This window comes from Rhineura floridana, chromosome 1, assembly GCF_030035675.1.
Source record: "Rhineura floridana isolate rRhiFlo1 chromosome 1, rRhiFlo1.hap2, whole genome shotgun sequence".
In the NCBI taxonomy this organism is placed as follows: domain Eukaryota; kingdom Metazoa; phylum Chordata; class Lepidosauria; order Squamata; family Rhineuridae; genus Rhineura; species Rhineura floridana.
Window position 1 is genome coordinate 242573358 of NC_084480.1, and position 17589 is coordinate 242590946.

The 17589-nt window shown below is 40.2% G+C and overlaps 1 protein-coding gene across 2 annotated transcripts in view; it reads left to right on the plus strand.

Moving 5' to 3' along the window:
- MYOM1 (myomesin 1) overlaps nt 1–17589 on the plus strand; it is a 120000-nt gene that overhangs the window by 57212 nt on the left and 45199 nt on the right. Inside the window, exons 15-19 of one of the 2 annotated variants that reach the window (XM_061596157.1) lie at nt 9561–9744; nt 10850–11024; nt 12038–12159; nt 12995–13309; nt 15966–16162. In XM_061596157.1, the coding sequence (XP_061452141.1) occupies nt 9561–9744; nt 10850–11024; nt 12038–12159; nt 12995–13309; nt 15966–16162 (993 nt within the window). The remainder of the gene's footprint in view (nt 1–9560; nt 9745–10849; nt 11025–12037; nt 12160–12994; nt 13310–15965; nt 16163–17589) is intronic. The other variant, XM_061596149.1, reaches the window with a different exon arrangement.

Below are 17589 nucleotides of genomic sequence, written 5' to 3' on the forward strand. Positions count from 1 at the left end.
TACATGAAGTATTGTTTCAGGATGAAGCCCTGATGGAACCCAACCCATTGGAGGGGTTGACGTACAATTTCAAGCCGTCCACAGACTATGCGCAATCGGAAGTCTCTGTTGGATCCACCTTATTACCAATCATGCCTAATGAGAAGAAATTGGGTTCTTCATCGACTCACACGCAGAAAGTACCAATACCTAATGAAACATGGAACTCAGCGGTTACCCAATCTCTATCTCAGATTTCTAGTTTTGTTGCCGAATCAATTTCGCTACTAACCGTTTTGATAGACTGCATAATGAAAATGGAAAACCAAAATAGAAGGGCAAATGACAAACCTGATTCAATTACACAAGCATGCCAAACAACGTTCACAGATCGTGGACAATGTGCCAAAAGAGTTTTAAAGGACAGTTACCATAAAAATAAACATTTAAAGAAAACATACAATTTAAAAAATTGCAGTCATAAACCCAAATCTCAAATGTATTATGGAACACTTTTCAGGCTAATTGAATCTCCGAGCCTGGAGGCAAAAAAAAAGAAGAGAAGAAAAAGAAAGAGAAAACATAAGAAATCCAAAGCTCAAGAGGAACCAAACCAACTAATATTGGAAAACAATTTTCCAACACCCACCGAAACCTCGCCAGCTCTAGAGGCAGCAGAAGACAATGAAAACCAAATATCAGTGCCTTCTCCACAAGGGAGTTCTTGCAAAAAATCTGAATCTCACGAAGCTACCATGAACCCTCCACATCAAAAAATGAACTTAGTGTTAAACAAAAACAAACTGGTTTTCATAAACTACCCAAAACCCAAAGGCCTGTTGTCTCAACAAGATCGAAGCCATCATTTCTCCAATTTAGTTGAAGGAATACTTCCTGGGATGCTTAAATCTAATGAAGTTACTGCTATCGAATATATATTTTATAATTACATCAATGCAAGAGCAATAATTACATTTCAAGATTCTACCATAGTAAACACCTTATACGAGCAAAGAGCAAGTCTTCTTGACCAAGGAATATGGATTACAAGATTTTTTGAAAATCATGCTCCACCGTTCAATCTTCTGCTAGAGCTAAATTCCAACTCAAACTTTCCGGCACAAACAAAGAGGAATAGTGAATTCGATCAAAGAACAGCAGATGACTGGACTTATGAGAGACATGAAGATCCAAACGAAACTCTTGTTACCCAACATCGAGTATCAACCGCTGTAAATCCAACATCTAAAAATAACCTTACAAACTATTCTCACTTTTTACCAGAAGAGCTGATACTCCTAGACTCATACAGTGAACTGGACTCAAAGGCTCAAGCAGTGATACTTACTAGACTCAGAAAGTTAATCTTGACTCTAGAAGAAAATAGACTCCCTGACAAACAACATCTGCTACTAAGTGCTTCAACCAATTTGAATCCCCAAATTAGAGCAGAGTCTTTTGAACAAAATAGTCCTGTTTTATCCGAACAGAACCCAAGGGGTAAGCAGCTTATGAATCCAACAACTCACCCCCTGTTAGAGAACCTGGTACAGATAACGAACAACTCTAATCAAGCTAACAATCTAATATCGCAACAGGAAATGCCTCTAACGTCTGATCGAAATCTGTAGACAATCTCGAAATATAACTCTTCTAGACTTTCTGACATCTGACTGAAAAGTAATCCATCTATAGATAAATTAAAAATAGCCTCTTGGAATATTGCAGGCTGGAAGAGTAAGGTAAATGATGAGTATGTAAAGGACTTTCTGCTCATGCCTGATTTCATTCTACTTCAAGAAACCTGGTCCGTGGAAGGAGTCAATCTAGAAGGATATTCATTATATCATATGCCAGCTATTATGAGCGATAGAGGCGGACGCCCAAAAGGTGGGCTTAGTATTTATATTGCAACTTTGTTGAAAGTTAAATTTACTAAGTTGTGTATGATACATAAATTAGCGATGGCAATTATTTTAAAAATGTCAAATTTTTCCTTAATTCTCGTTAACGTTTATCTCCCACCATGTCGAGATAAAAAGATAGCTAGAAAACAAACGGCTTTATTGGAATCTCAGCTAACTAACTTGACATCAACCTATCCAGAAATGCTGATGATATTAGCAGGAGATTTTAATGCAAGGATGGGACAATCTGACCCATCCCTATATGCTAAATACCATCAACTGTCTCCAATAGTTGCAAATTGTCAAAATATACCCCCGAGACAATCAAAGGACAAGCCAACAAATTATGCTGGTCTCTGTCTAATGAATTTGATAATCAAATTGAATCTCATTTTATTAAATGGCCGTACAAAAGGTGATACGGAAGGGGAACTTACATACTTTTCTGTCAGAGGCTCTTCGACGATTGACTTAATCTTTATATCTGAAGAGATAATCCATTTAGTCGAAAACTATAAAATTACAAACCGTCCTGAAAGTGACCACTCTCCCGTTTCCTTGGAATTTAACTGCTATGATGAACATCTACATTTAAAACGACGCATGTTTGCGGATGAAAAAATGGAAATACGTCAGGCCAAGATTAGATGGGTGTCAAATTTAGAAAAGGCTGTTACTGACAGTCTGAGTTCCCCGGAAATACAGTCTATTAAAACCCTTCTCCTATCTCCCACGCTTTCGACAGATCCCTTCCAGGATCTACATAAACTGATGGTAGCTTTACAAACGACCATTCAACAAACCTCAAAAGCTAAATCAAAAGCGGTTTATTATAAATCTAAACCTTGGTTTGATAAGGAGTGTGAAGGCACCCGTAAGGAATTAGTGGCCATGTATCATAGGTATGAGTCAAGTAGATCTTTGATCCACCTACAAACATACTGCGACGCAAAGAAGAAGTACAAAAGATTAATAAGGAGAAAAAAAGGGTTAGAAACCACAGAAACTTGGCAGCGGCTTATAAATGCGGCCAAATTGAAAAATTCAAACATTTTTTGGCGTTTAATTTCCCACCATTGGCCAAAGACCAATCCCAAATCAAATTGCGTGACACCTCCAAATGATTGGGAGAATTATTTCTCAAGAGTCTATCACGCCAATACTGACTCGGCAATTGAGAATCAATATTTACTAAATGAGGCTTCCCCCTGGCCCCCTGGCCCAAATGAGGAAATCTTAGAACTTATTACTAGATTAAAACCAAACAAAGCTCCAGGCCCAGACAATATTCCATCTGAAGTCTTTAAAACAAATGCAAAATGGTGGGCTCCCATTTTGGCATCCCTTTTTACTTATATTGATTCCTCTATGAAGATCCCGGCCAATTGGGGTATGGCAATTATTATTCCAATTTATAAAAAAGGCCCACAATCCAGTCCGGCAAACTATAGGCCAATAAGTTTACTCAACATTATAAGTAAACTATATGCAGCCCATCTCCACTCAAAGCTGACACTTTGGCTGGAACAAAAAGATATTCTAGCCCCAGAGCAGGCAGGCTTCCGTCCAAGACGATCAATACTCGAACATGCATTGATTTTGCAACATTTAGTCTCCAAATATGCTCAGAATAAAGGAGGTGCTCTATATACTGCGTTTATAGATTTAAAAACCGCCTTTGACTCGGCTCTACGTGGGGTTACCCTTGAAAACGGTCCGGAAATTACAACTGGTGCAGAATGCGGCGGCTTGTTTGCTTACAAACAGCCGCCGCCGTGATCACATCACGCCAGTTTTATTCCATCTACATTGGCTTCCAGTTGTTTTCCGGGCCCAATTCAAGGTGTTGGTGTTAACCTTTAAATCCCTATACGATCTCGGCCCAGTTTACCTGAAGGAGCATCTCCAGTACCACCAATTGGGCCGCGCGACTAGATCAGCCACGCAGGGCCTTCTCTCAGTCCCATCAACAAAGACAGCTAGGTTGGTGGGGACTAGAGAGCAGGCATTCTCAGGGGCGGCCCCCACTCTCTGGAATTCCCTCCCGTTTGATCTTCACTATGCCCCTTCCCTGGATATATTTCGCCGAGCCTTAAAAACTTGGCTCTTTGGACAGGCCTTTGGGATTTCCGGGGTGGGCTAATTTTTCTATGATTGTTTTAAAATTGTTTATAGATTGCCCTACATTGTTTTATACTGCTGCTATTTAAAATGGTTACTGTTGACTGCATTGTATTTTATTCTGTGTTGTATTGTATTTTACCGAATTTTATATGTACGTCGCCTAGAGTGGCTTCGGCCAGATAGGCGACACAAAAATTAAATTTATTATTATTATTATTATTATTATTAGATAGAGCTAGACTGTGGACCAAATTAATAAATTTAGGTATAGACAAGAGATTGCTTATACTGTTACAAGGACTCCATAAAAACACTTCCCTCCAAGTAAGATGCAGCAATAAGGGTTACTTGACAAACCCCATACCAACATTTAAAGGTGTCAAGCAGGGTTGCGTTTTGGCTCCCTTGCTGTTTAACATCTATATTAACGATGTTTCTAAATTGGCTTCTATACCCTCCCATGCCCCGATTTTAGCAGGCAGCTCGAGAAATATTCTCCTGTATGCTGATTATATAGTATTGATATCAAGGACCCCGATTGGCTTAAAACATTTACTGTCTCAATTAGCCTCCTATTGTTCTGCCGAACTATTGAAAATAAATTACCAAAAAACAAAAGTAATGACCTTCACCAAAAAAAGAAATAAACATCAGTGGTATATAGAAGGCCAAGAAATTGAACAGGTGAATTCCTTTAAATATCTGGGAATAACTTTTCAAGCAACAGGGAGCCATCGATTGCATACCAAACTGGCGGCACTTAACGCCAAAAAAACAACGAAAGCCTTGACAACTTTCTTTTATTCCAAAGGAGGACAATCCATCCTCCCCGCTCTAAAAAACGTCAACGCAAAAATTATCCCGCAACTGATATTTGGCTCCCAAGTAAGCACCAACGATAACTTAACTGAACTCGAAACAGTTCAGAATAGTTTCTTAAGATCTATCATGGCCGTCCCCTCTTGTTCCAAATTGTGTGCTAAGATTAGAGCTGGGTGTTCAATCTATTGAATCTAGAATATGGATATGCAGGATCAACACTTGGTTAAAACTTATTTTCGAACTGATAGGATTAGCTCACCTTATTTTGAGTGATAATTGTAAATCCATTTGGGCCAATGTGATACAAAATAAAGTTCTAAAAATAGGCTTTTCTATACAAGCAATCCAGGCTATGGGTCTGGAAGCCGCTCGGTCCAATATCAATCAGAGGCTAAGAGATATTGATGTTCAACATCACCAAAAGTTAATAAAAAATCAAAGATGTAATTTAAGCTTTCTGAAGCCAATGCCATATATATCAGACTTAGCCATTCCAAAATATCGGAAGGCCTTTACCTGGATGAGACTAAATGTTCTTCCCTCTGCCCTTCTAGATGGACGCTTTAATAAAACTCCGTACAAGGACAGATTATGTCCGTGTGGGTCCGGGTAAATTGAAACTAATGCCCATGTGTTGCTGCGTTGTCCATTCTATTCCACTCAGAGACTCCAATTAATCTCGCCTTTATTAGAACCTTACTTGTATCGATCTGAATCTTCCTGGTTGGATTATCTACTGGGCGATCAATCACCAGAGACGACAGTTGCCAAGTACAGTTTGACTGCACTAAATCTTAGGAAACTCATGCTAAACAATTCTGATTAGCTCTTACATTGATTGGGAGTCATATTAAAAATTTTTAATATAAGTTGTAAATTTTAAGTTTTAATAGTTTTACATTTTAAATTAGTTATATCTATCATAGTTAAAGATTTTTTAAGCTCTAAGACTTATAGGATTGATCTATAGAGATTCATTTGCATTTATATGTGATTAGTTGATCGTAATTTAACATGTCTCATATCATTATGTTAAGAGTTTGAAGTAGGTCAAATTCGAACTTAATTGTATGTGAGCAAAATGTACAATTGTTAACAGTGCTTGTTGTATTCATCCGTGGCTGGTCTTGTGACTGTAATAAAGTATTGTATTGTATTGTATTGTATTATTGTATTGTGGCAGTGAGGGCGACAAAGAAGACCCACTTCTCTGCCTCCATCGCATCCTCAAGTAGCCGTCTATTGGAGCTTTTCCGTATTGTCAGGAGTCCCACTGTGAATTGTTTACAAGGCACTTTGAGCGTAAAGTTGCTCGCCTCTGTAGCAGTCTTGATGCCCCCTCTACATCTACTGTAGTCCCCAATGAGGTGTCCAGTGCAATGTCTGCTGCAACTTCTTGGGAATGGTTTCAGTTGTTGCTGCCTGATGACGTAGACAAGGTGCTTGTGATGATGTGGCCAGCAACGTGTCCTCTCAACCGTTGCCCTTCTTGGCTTATTAAAGCTTGCCGAGGGGGTTTGACTGAGTGGATCCATCTGTGGTCAATGCATCATTGCAGGAGGGAGTGGTTCCACATTCCTTGAAAGAGGCGGTGATCTGACCACTCCTGAAAAAGCCCACCCTGGACCCATTGGTTTGTGACAACTACTGACCGGTTGCAAGTACCCCCTTTTTAGGGAAGGTGATTGAGAGGGTTGTGGTGCAGCAATTGCAAGTATTCTTGGATGAAACAGATTATCTTGATCCATCCCAGTCTGGGTTCAGGCCTGGTTATGGGACTGAATCAGCCTTGGTTGCTGTCATGGCCCCGTCAGAGGACTCCTCAGATGAGGACGACTCGGGAGTAACAGCAGCAGACCCAGGAGCAGCAGGAGACACGGAGGAGCCTCCTGAGAATCCAGCTCCTTCTGCCCCTCAGCTGCAGAGCACCCCAGGGACAGCAGAGGCCCTGCAGCCAGACACAGACAGTGAACAGGATACTCCCCCCTCACCTGCAGAATGTAGACAGCAGAAGGTCAGGCAGAAGAGAGGCAGGCCTGTCTCCTTAAGGCCCAAACGCTGAGGGCTCACACCTGCTGTCCATCCTGCTCTTTATAAGGCACACCTTGGGTGCAGCTTGTTGCTGACTGCAACGTCAAGCGTGGCTTTTTGTAGACCTAGTTTCCCTGCAGCATCTCTTTGACTGACCTCCTTGGCAATTGATCCCGGACCTCCACTGACCTCGCTTCTGGACTTCTGACTCGGCAAGTACGCTTCGGATAGGCCTGGCAGATTTACAACCCGACTGCTGGCTAAGGACTTTCCTTCCCTGCCAAAGACCCAGGAATTTCCAGCCCCCCCTGACACTGCTGATGCAGTGTAGAGCTGACAGTTGCCCTGATGGATGACCTTTATTGGGAGAAGGACAGGGGGAGTGTGACCCTGTTATTCTTACTTGATCTCTCAGTGGCTTTTGATACCATTGACCATGGTATCCTTCTGGGCCGACTTGGTGAGAGGGGTATTGGAGGCACTGTTTTACAGTGGTTCCGATCTATCTCCGAGGTCACTCTCAGAGAATAGCATTGGGTGACTGTCTTTCGGCCCCCTGGCAGTTGTGCTGGGAGGTGCCGCAGGGTACCATCTTGTCCCCCATGCTATTTAACATCTATATGAAGCTCTTTGGAGCAGTCATCAGGAGATTTGGGGCGAGGTGTCAGCAGTATGCTGATGATACCCAGCTCTATTTTTCCATAACATCTGAATCGGGAGAGGCCATGCAAGCCCTGAACCGCTGCCTGGTGGGCTGGATGAGGGCCAATAAACTGAGTCTGAATCCTAGCAAGACGGAGGCACTGTGGGTTGGTGGTTCCCGAGTTCGGATAATTGGTCAGTTTCCTGCTTCGGATGGGTCATACTCCCTCTGAAAGTGCCGATCTGTAGTCTGGGGGTGCTCCTGGATCCATCTTTGTTGCTAGAGGCCCAGGTGACCTCCGTGGCTAGGAGTGCCTTTTACCAGCTTTGGCTGATAGGACAGATGCAGCCGTTTCTGGACCAGGATAGCCTGACTACTGTTGTCCACGCAGTGGTAACCTCCAGGCTGGATTACTGTAATGTGCTCTGTGTGGGGCTGCCCTTGAGTTTGGTCTGGAAGCTGCAGCTGGTGCAAAATGCAGTGGCAAGATTGTTTACTGCGGCAGGGTATCACCAACACGCTATCCCGCTGCTGAAAGAATTGCACTGGGTGCCTATTTGCTACTGGGCCAAGTTCAAGGTTCTAGTTTTGGTGTACAAAGCCCTATACAGCTTGGGACCAGGATACCTGAAAGACCTTCTTATCCCTTATATACCCAGTCAATCACTGCGCTCTGCAAGTGACAGCCTCCTGCAGATACCATCTTATCAGGAGGTTCGTTCTGCACAATATAGGAAACTGACCTTTAGTGTGGCGGCACCTACCCTGTGGAATTCCCTCCCCTTAAATATTAGGCAGGCGCTATCTCTGCTATCTTTTCGGCACCTTTTGAAGACTTTCCTCTTTCAACAAGCTTCTTAAGTTGAGACCTATCCCAGTCTGCGTCTGTGTTAGAATTGCTTGTTAATATGGTTTCTGTAATAATGTTTTTAACTGTTTTTTTAAAAAAGATGTTTTTAAAGCTTTTTAAAAATGTTTTTAACGTTGTTTTGTTTTTATGTATTTTAAAGTATTTTTATGGTGTTTTAAAGTGTTTTAGTGTTTCTGTTTGCTGCCCTGGGCTTCTGCTGGGAGGAAGAGCAGGAGATATATAGATATAGATATAGATATAGATATAGATATAGATAGAGAGATAGATATAGATAGAGAGATAGATATAGATAGAGAGATAGAGAGAGAGATAGAGAGATAGAGAGATAGAGAGATAGAGAGATAGAGAGATAGAGAGAGAGATAGAGAGATAGAGAGATAGAGAGATAGAGAGATAGAGAGATAGAGAGATAGAGAGATAGATAGATAGATAGATAGATAGATAGATAGATATAGCTATATATAAAATCTAAGAGAAAGCTGGAAATGAGAACAGTATTCACACAGAATCTGATCATTTTTGCTGCAGTTAGCAAAGAACAAGACTGCTCTCCTTTAGACAAACCCTAAGCTGCAAGTCCAGCACCACAAAATGGACGTTCCCGCTTATTGTTGGAGCACAAATCATCATTTTGACAAAATGAAAAGTTTGCTCCTTTCTGAGGGTTAGTTACAAGCTTTCTTGCTGTAAGAAGGGCTGGCACCAGAGGGCAGCCAGGTTGGACCCTGTCCAAGGACCTCTGCTGCCCAGAGGGGCACCTGAAGAGCCCCTCCTTAGGGTGGGAGGGTCGCATTCCCATTCCGTGATCCATGGCAGCTTCAGGTCCTGACCCTGCCATGGATCATGGAACGGGAGCTCCCAGGCACCCTCCCATACAGACAGTGTGGGCTTTAATAAACCCACATGAATGCCCCATCCACCTCTTCCATCCCTGAGAATGCCATGTATGCTGTGTGCTCATACCTGCCATCAACTAAGATGGTGGCAGGGCCTCCCTAAGGGACTGACACCCTGCCACCGAGCACACATGCCATTCACTTGACACGATGCGAGATGAAGTAGGTGGAATGCAAGGGTGGGTGCCACGGGAGGTTGGTCCCCACGGGCCCAGTCATGCCTGGTGCCGCCCCGGTTGTAAGATAATGATTTTGTCTAATTCAAAATTCTGAAATTTTGATTTCAGTGTGTTGCAGGAACTGAAAACTGGCAGAGAGTAAACACTGAGATCCCTGTAAAGTCCCCTCGCTTTGCACTTTTTGACTTAGCTGAAGGGAAGTCCTACCAGTTCCGTGTCCGTTGCTGTAATTCAGCTGGAATTGGTGAACCCTCAGAAGCCACTGAAGTCACTGTGGTTGGTGACAAACTTGGTAAGCGTACAGTCAAGGGCACTGTGGATCAACAATAGGTGCCTCAACATTATTGTGAACTTTTTCTTACTTGAATGGAAATGTGTTGGTCTTTATCCATGTTTATGATTTTTACATTGACTTAAATTGATTGTCATTTAATATAGTGATGGGCAATATGTTCCTCACAGGAGGTGGGAATGTAAAAAATCATGATCTAGAACATTGCAATTATTTTGCTATAAGTAGAGATATAGATTTAAATATAAATACAGCTATACATCGAATTTATGCTGCGCAGTGTACTTATTCCTGGAATTTTTAATCTCACCTGTAAACATTTTTTTTGGTAAGGCAGAAATATAATCAGTGATGACATTTGAAAATCAATGAGCTTTTTTCTTCTAGGAGGTGGCACTGGGAGGCCCCTTTTTACCAATTCATGATGGAGTGGGGAGGAATAAGCAGCTCTCATTTACTTACTGGGGTGGAGGCCAAGGGATGGTGGAGAAGCTTGGTAGGTGAGCTCCCATGCTTCCTAACAATTAGCATGGCCACATGATTTAACAGGAGGCCACATTGCTATGAAAGATTATTGTGTAAACAAAACAGAGCAGTTCAACTTTAGCGTATGTAGTACAAGCACCTCAGTTTGAATTTCTTTTTACTGGGATTCTGGATTACCACATATTTTTGTTTGATCTCTGCAACCATAAGATGTGGAAATACAAAAAACTAGGTCAGAGTTTCTAGCTTTGCCTCTGGACTAATGTGCAACTTATAGTTTGTATATTGCTCATCACATATTAGGAACTGCTTTTATGTATACTGTATATTCTTGTGGAGTATTGATTCTCAGCCTGTGTCATGGTAACATATCCTTTCATCATGAAACTGTTCAAATGGTAGGGATTATTCTTGTTCATCATTACCATTCCCCACTAACTGGGGTGTGCTGTTTGGTAATCTTGTGTGCACAGAAGATACAGTCTGCTCATATCATCCTCTCAATATTAGTCAGTAGATCTCAGCATTATATTTAGCATAAGTAAGAGAAGAGTAGGAATCCAGTATTTTAATGTCAATGATGGTGGCCATTAACTTGTTTTGGGATTTTTGTTTTTAGATATTCCTAGTCCTCCTACCCAACTTGTACCTACCAGAAATACAGACACCTCTGTAGTTCTCACTTGGACAGAACCCAAAGATGCAAAAGAGTTGGTTGGATACTACATAGAAGCAAGCAAAGTTGGATCTGGTCACTGGGAACCATGCAACAATAATCCAGTGAAAGGCACAAGGTAATAGATCAATGGCTGGATGGGAGGCTTATAGTTTATTATGCAGTGAAGCATAGCTTGCCAGTTGTTGTTTTTATATATACTTTGAAGTCAGACCACCTTTCCTCAGTTTCAAATTAATATCTTTAGAAAAATGGTTTGCGACATTATGCTACGATATTATGCAGCAGTTGGTATTTCCAATTCTAATGACTTATTTCCTGGCACAAAACAAATAATTGTTGACTGGTTGTGCAAGAGGACTTCCATTCTGCTGGAGAACAGCCGCTGTTGGATTTCACCATCCAGAGAAGAACATATAGGGGCACTATTTGTGATTTCAATGGGGCAGTGGCAAAATTCTCTGCAAGGATATATCGAAAATAGGATTGCCAAAAGGGAGTCTATTTTAAGAGCATTTTCCTTACTTCTTAAAAAAAACCCTAATAACAATAGCAATGGTATCCAAATATTTACTTTTTAATAGGATTTGTGCCTTTGGCATACATAATACATAGGCCTATTTAGTTTGTATAAGATTTGATGTACACTAGGTAGAAGCACTGAGTTGGCAAAAAAAAAAGTATTCCTAAAGAGTAATTACAAGTGAACTGAAGCACAAGGTGGGATTGTTTTCCCTTCCCTCCCTTAATTGTGCTTCTAAATACATATGCCTTCTGCTGAAATGTTTGCTTATGAGAACTGTATTAGAATAAAATAGAATTCTCTCCGTTGCTTCTTAGGATATTGCTGTCAACTACAAAAAGAAATCATTCATTTATCAGAAAGAGAAATCTTTATTGCATTTGCTTCCAGTAATGTAATCAGTGAGGACTTGAAAGGAATGATTGGAAAACATTATACAAGAGAATTCTGGGGTACTTCCCTGAATTTTTTTCTCCCCTTAGAACTCTTAGGTGTCCTTGGGTTCTTGTGCCTCTTACACAAATGCCACATATCACAGAAGCATTCAGTAACAGAGTTTGCAAATGCTGAAATGTGATTGAGTAGTCACTAGTAGTGTTTTACTTTAGATTCACTTGTCATGGACTTACTATTGGGGATCGCTACATTTTCCATGCCAGAGCAGTTAATGCAGCCGGACTCAGTGGGTATTCACAGGAATCGGAAGCAATTGAAGTCAAGGCAGCTATTGGTAAGTAACCTCTTGTTCCTATAGCAGAAATGGAAAACGTCATTATGAGTATTATAGACAGGGATGTGATTAACTGATAATATTGATTTCCAGTATTGTTTGTACATATTGACTATGCTTTGGTAATATTTTGTATTTTACTTTCACTGTTTCACAGTCACTATGCATTTGTAAACATCTCACCTTCACCATCCCAGACTTCCCTGTGACTCTGTATAGAAATTATGTTCACATCACATCACTCTGTGAAATGACCTGGCAGTCTGATTCCATCAAGTGGTATATATTTCACCTCTAACATGCCCTAGCTTGCAAACATATGCCTGTTAATTTACATGCCTAATTTACTTCATTGTTTGACTCCAGTAATGCAGTTATTCCTATGTGCTGAAGTTCCGTCAGTCTTTTTTCATATTTTATGTTGCTGATGAGACATTTGGCATGACCAGTGTATTAATAACCCTATTAATTGAAGTACTTCACAACTTCAGGGAACATCTATGTGACACACGGTTGTGAGGTTACTTTAACAGATCCTATGACCTGCCGAAGAATCTAGCATTAATGTAGTACTTTCAAGGTACTGGACGTTGTTCAGTCTAATATTCGGAAGAACATTAACAGCATGCAAGTATTAGCTGCTGAAATGTATGGTTTTAAATGCTGGTGAAAATTTCATATAATCAAACCATACAGTGTACTGTTTGTAACTGTAAGTTTTTAATGTCCTGTCTGTCATGCTTTATGTCCATTTCTTCATTCAGTTGAATAATGGAGAATTGGGAATGAAAGAACTCTAATTTCAGATGTCTTTGTTATTTTCTGGCAAATATAGGGGGAGGATTGCTTCATGATGTATGTCCTGGACTAAGTGGTAAAGCTGATGGACTAACAGACCACACTGCCAACTGGGAAGGCATGCATGAGTCCTCCCAGCCTGTCTTTGACACAGATGCTTTGTTAAAATGCAATGCTAAACCTAACAGACAAACAGTGCCTGATAGTTCTGGTAAGCAGAGGAGTCCAACAGACAAAGTGGATGAAACAGTTCCACCCCCTTCGTCACAAAAGGCAACTACCAAGCAGGCAAGTAAGTCTCATCCTGGGGATCGCTCAGCATTGGAGAAAATGAAAAAGAATAAAGATATAGGTGAGCTTTGGTCATATGCAGTGATTTTATCATACAGCTCCATCATTTCAGACACTTAAAATCTGTGATCATTCAAATTTCAAAAGGACATCCTTGCCAACGCTACATTTTTCACCATCTCCATCTAATGAAGGCTCTGCTTTCCATCAAAGGTCATTATGTATATTAGTGATTAGGGCTATGGCATATATATATGTTGCATCTAACAATAAGCTTGCATGTTGCATTTGTTTGGTAATTTGGTTAGTGTTGTTTAGATTTATTATTATTAATAGTAAAAAAGCATACATGACATCTATATCAGCTTGGTAACATTTATACATCTTTGGCACTTTTGTTCATTTTGGTGCTATTATGGTACAATGGAAGTGGAAAAGGAAAAATCAAGTTGGAGACACATTATTTTGTATATCATCAGGAATTTTTGTTTTCTAGTAGTTCAGAGAAGCCCAATCTTTTTGAGCCTGGTGGCACATGTGGAAATCTAAAAAAACTGTTATGTGCATCACAAAATACCCATTTCACAGAAGAAGAAAAGCTCAGACACTACCCATGCTCCCAAAGGCAAAACACCCACACTTTAACAAAAAACAAACAAACAATAAAACACAGACAACAATGCATGCAATCTTCAAAAAAAACTCCAGACAATCCCTCCCCAAACAAAAAAACAAAAAGAAAAAGAGAGAGAGAAGCAAGCCACCTCCTTTTTTATATAAAAAATGGGATGGTCAGGTGGCCTTTGTAGCTGCCAGGGAGGGGTAGGCAATAATAGATCTTAGGAGCAGATAGTTTCTTCCAGTTGAGGATCTGACACAATAGATCAAGACAGTGTCTATTTGAAAACATCAGGCTAATATACTAAAGGCATTTAAGAGTATAGGCAGTATCCAGGGTAGCAGAGCAACCTGCATAACAATTGAGTTTCACATCCTCAAAGCAGAACATCCAGATGCCATATGAACCTGCAAGGACAGAAGGTTGCTCACCATCGAGTGCAAAATGTGAAACTACCATCTTCAGGAAGATAAGCAAGATCTACAGCTACGTGTCTGCTATTCCAATCTGTTAAACAGGGCAGCAAAATAATAAAACTATATAACACACATTTTAAAATAATAGATTTGAGAAGTCATAAGGTCATCTAATCTAAGCCTTTGTTTAGGTGAAACAAAAAGCATAAAAGATGCTTACAGTGTATATTGCTTAATGTGGGTCACACAAGCCAGCGAAGCCACGTGCTGCAAAGGTATTAACAACCAAAGCTCATGGTCACTGGCAAATCTGATATGGAACAAAATTTATTTCTGATTCCAAATAAAGCAACCAGTGGTACCATGACTGAGTGGTAGCAAACCCCATTCACTGAATTATCCCAGGGAAATAATAGGAGCACCTAGCATCCTTTCTCTAGCTATTTCAGTGTTTGACACTCAAGAGAAAAAAAATAGGAAAAGAAAATTCACAGTCATATATTTGGAAAAGTCATGACATTTATATATGTTTATACTTGTCACATTTTATTTATTGTGAAAACATTCCTTGTTTTGTTCCATTAGATTCAGTACAACTTGCAACTTATATATACTATATATATTATTATATATTAAGACCACAACCATCAATCTATCCTGAAAGCCCAAACAACAAATCGTATTAAAAACATCAACAAATTCAATTGAAAGTAACAAACATCTCATTTTTTTGAAGGCCACAAAAGGAAGCAGAGGGTGTACCTCAGCAGGGGGTGTTTCACATAGCCTCAGGGCACCTGTTGAGAAATCCTTGGTCCATCTGGCACTGGATCTTATCTCTCTTTTACTAATGGTCTTTACGCAGGGCCTGTCCAATAGATCTTGTGAAAATACATGCAGCTGATTGCAAAGGCTACTTTGGAGTTTTCATAAGTTCCTTTTTTGATTAAATTAAGTTGGGATATGATAACTTCTGCAAAAAGATTCAGTAACTGAAAAATGGAATTCTCAGTAGACTACATTCAAGATGTGATGTACAACCACAGTTAATACTGACCTGTAGAAGATAAAATCTATATCAGGGTGCCATTGCAGTTAAAGGGAAGAAATACTACATGTGAAAGTTGTTGCTGGACAGATGTTTCCTTCTTTTGTTATAATATTCAAAAGCATTGTTCCAGATGTTTTCAGTTATTCTCCAATTGGACTGCTGTGACTTATGATGTGCATATACTTTCCATAAGGTAGGTGTACCAAGATGTGTAACCATAGTATCAAATTATCACTGGACACCAAACAGAAGGAGGAGGAAAAGGTTTTTTTCAAAAACCTGCAAGCACAAATGTTTGGATTCAGCAAAATAATATAAATCATTGACATCTCAATTCTACCAAGGTTTTCATTCCATGTTTTCATTGTTTTGAAGTAGACTCACGACTTTATAAGAAGTGAGAATCAAGATACGCTTTCACCCTATGTCACATTATTTTGTAAATACAGGTTCCGAAAGGTACCTTCCCTCAATTAACATGGATTTAGGGAAGCCTGTATTCATTATCCAAGAAGTATTTTCGTGGACTGCTGGAATTTTGCTTGGGAGAGGTCTGAAGAATCCAAACAAATGTTTGATTTGACTAACTGAATCCTTCTGTCATAACAATAAACTATTCCCTTCAAAACAGCTCCTCCATCTCCACCATATGACATAACTGTGCTTGAAAGTGTTCATAACTCAATGGTCCTTGGATGGAAACAGCCAAAAACTATTGGTGGGGCTGAAGTAACTGGCTATTATGTGAATTACCGGGAAGTGATTGATGGAATACCTGGAGAGTGGAAAGAAGCTAACATTAAGCCAGTTAGTGAAAGGGCATACAGGGTAAGAGACTGATTTTCATGTTGCTAGACAAGTAGTCCTTTGCCCAATTTTTGGCAAATACCTCCTCCCTAGCACCTTTATCCCATGTTGTTCAGGAACCCCCACATACACACTCCAGCCCTCTGGAGAGGCTTTTTGGGAGTGCAAGTGGGACAAAATACTTTCCTTTTATGCATTTCCTTAAATTAATTTATCTTAGGATCCCTATGCTGAAAAAAGTCAAAAATATATTTTTTAAACTTATTTTAGGATTCAAACCTATCATTTGACTATTTTTGGTTAGGCTCTGAATGCTATTTAATTGTACTAATTTTGCTATATGTCCTTCTCTTATGTATTTTTGTTTAAGTTGGATTACCGCATTGAGCAGGGGATTGGACTTGATGGCCTCATAGAACCCTTCCAACTCTACTATTCTGTGATTCTATTATTGTATCTAATTAGAATAGTGGATACATTCTTGGTATCAGTAGGAGGACTTCTGGATCCAACATTTTCACTGGAGGCTTAGGTGGTCTGGTGGCTAGGAGTGCCTGTTTCCAACTATGGCTGGTTCACCAGCTACAGGCCCTTTTGAACAGAGATGACTTAGCCACAGTACTCCATGCTCTGGTGGCTTCTAGATTGGATTATTCCAATGCACTCTACATGGGGCTGCCTTTGAGGATGACTTAGAAACTTCAACTGGTCCAAAATGCTGCAGCCAGACTATTGGCTGGGGTTCTGTTTAGAACTCCAACTTCCATAGTCTTATTAGTTAGCCAAGTGTCCGTTTAGAACTCATATAACCCCTGTTTAAAAATAAGTACAGTAGTTGCAAATTCAAGGTGCTAACATTACATCTTAAACCCCTAAATGACTTAGGTCCCAAAAATCTGAAAGACTGCCTCCTTCCCTACACGGGTTAACATCAGTACAGTTGGGCTTCTTGGTAGTTCCACCACCCTCAGACATAAGGGTGGTGGCAGTCCAACAGAGGGCATTCTTTGTGGCAGTTCCTGGGTTGTGGAATTCTCTCTCCACAGTGGCATGTCTTGTACCTTCATTATAAACTTTCCATCCTATAGTGAAGATGCACCTCTTTATCCTGGTTTTTGACACCTGGTAACACCAAATTACAGCCACAGGAATAGGGTGGGTCCTGAAAATATATATATATCTTTCAGGACCGACCCTATTTCTGTGGCTGTAATTTGTTTTAAACAGATCTTGGCAAAGTTAATTTTTTTGAACTACAACTCCCATCAGCCACAGCCAGCATGGCCACTGGATTGGGCTGATGGGAGTTGTAGTTCAAAAAAGTAACTTTGCCAAGCTCTGGTTTTAAACCATTTTTAATATTGAATTTTAAATTTCTGTAAACCACCTTGGGACCTTAAGGTGAACGGTGGGTAAGAAATCAAGTATAATAATAACAGCAGCAACAA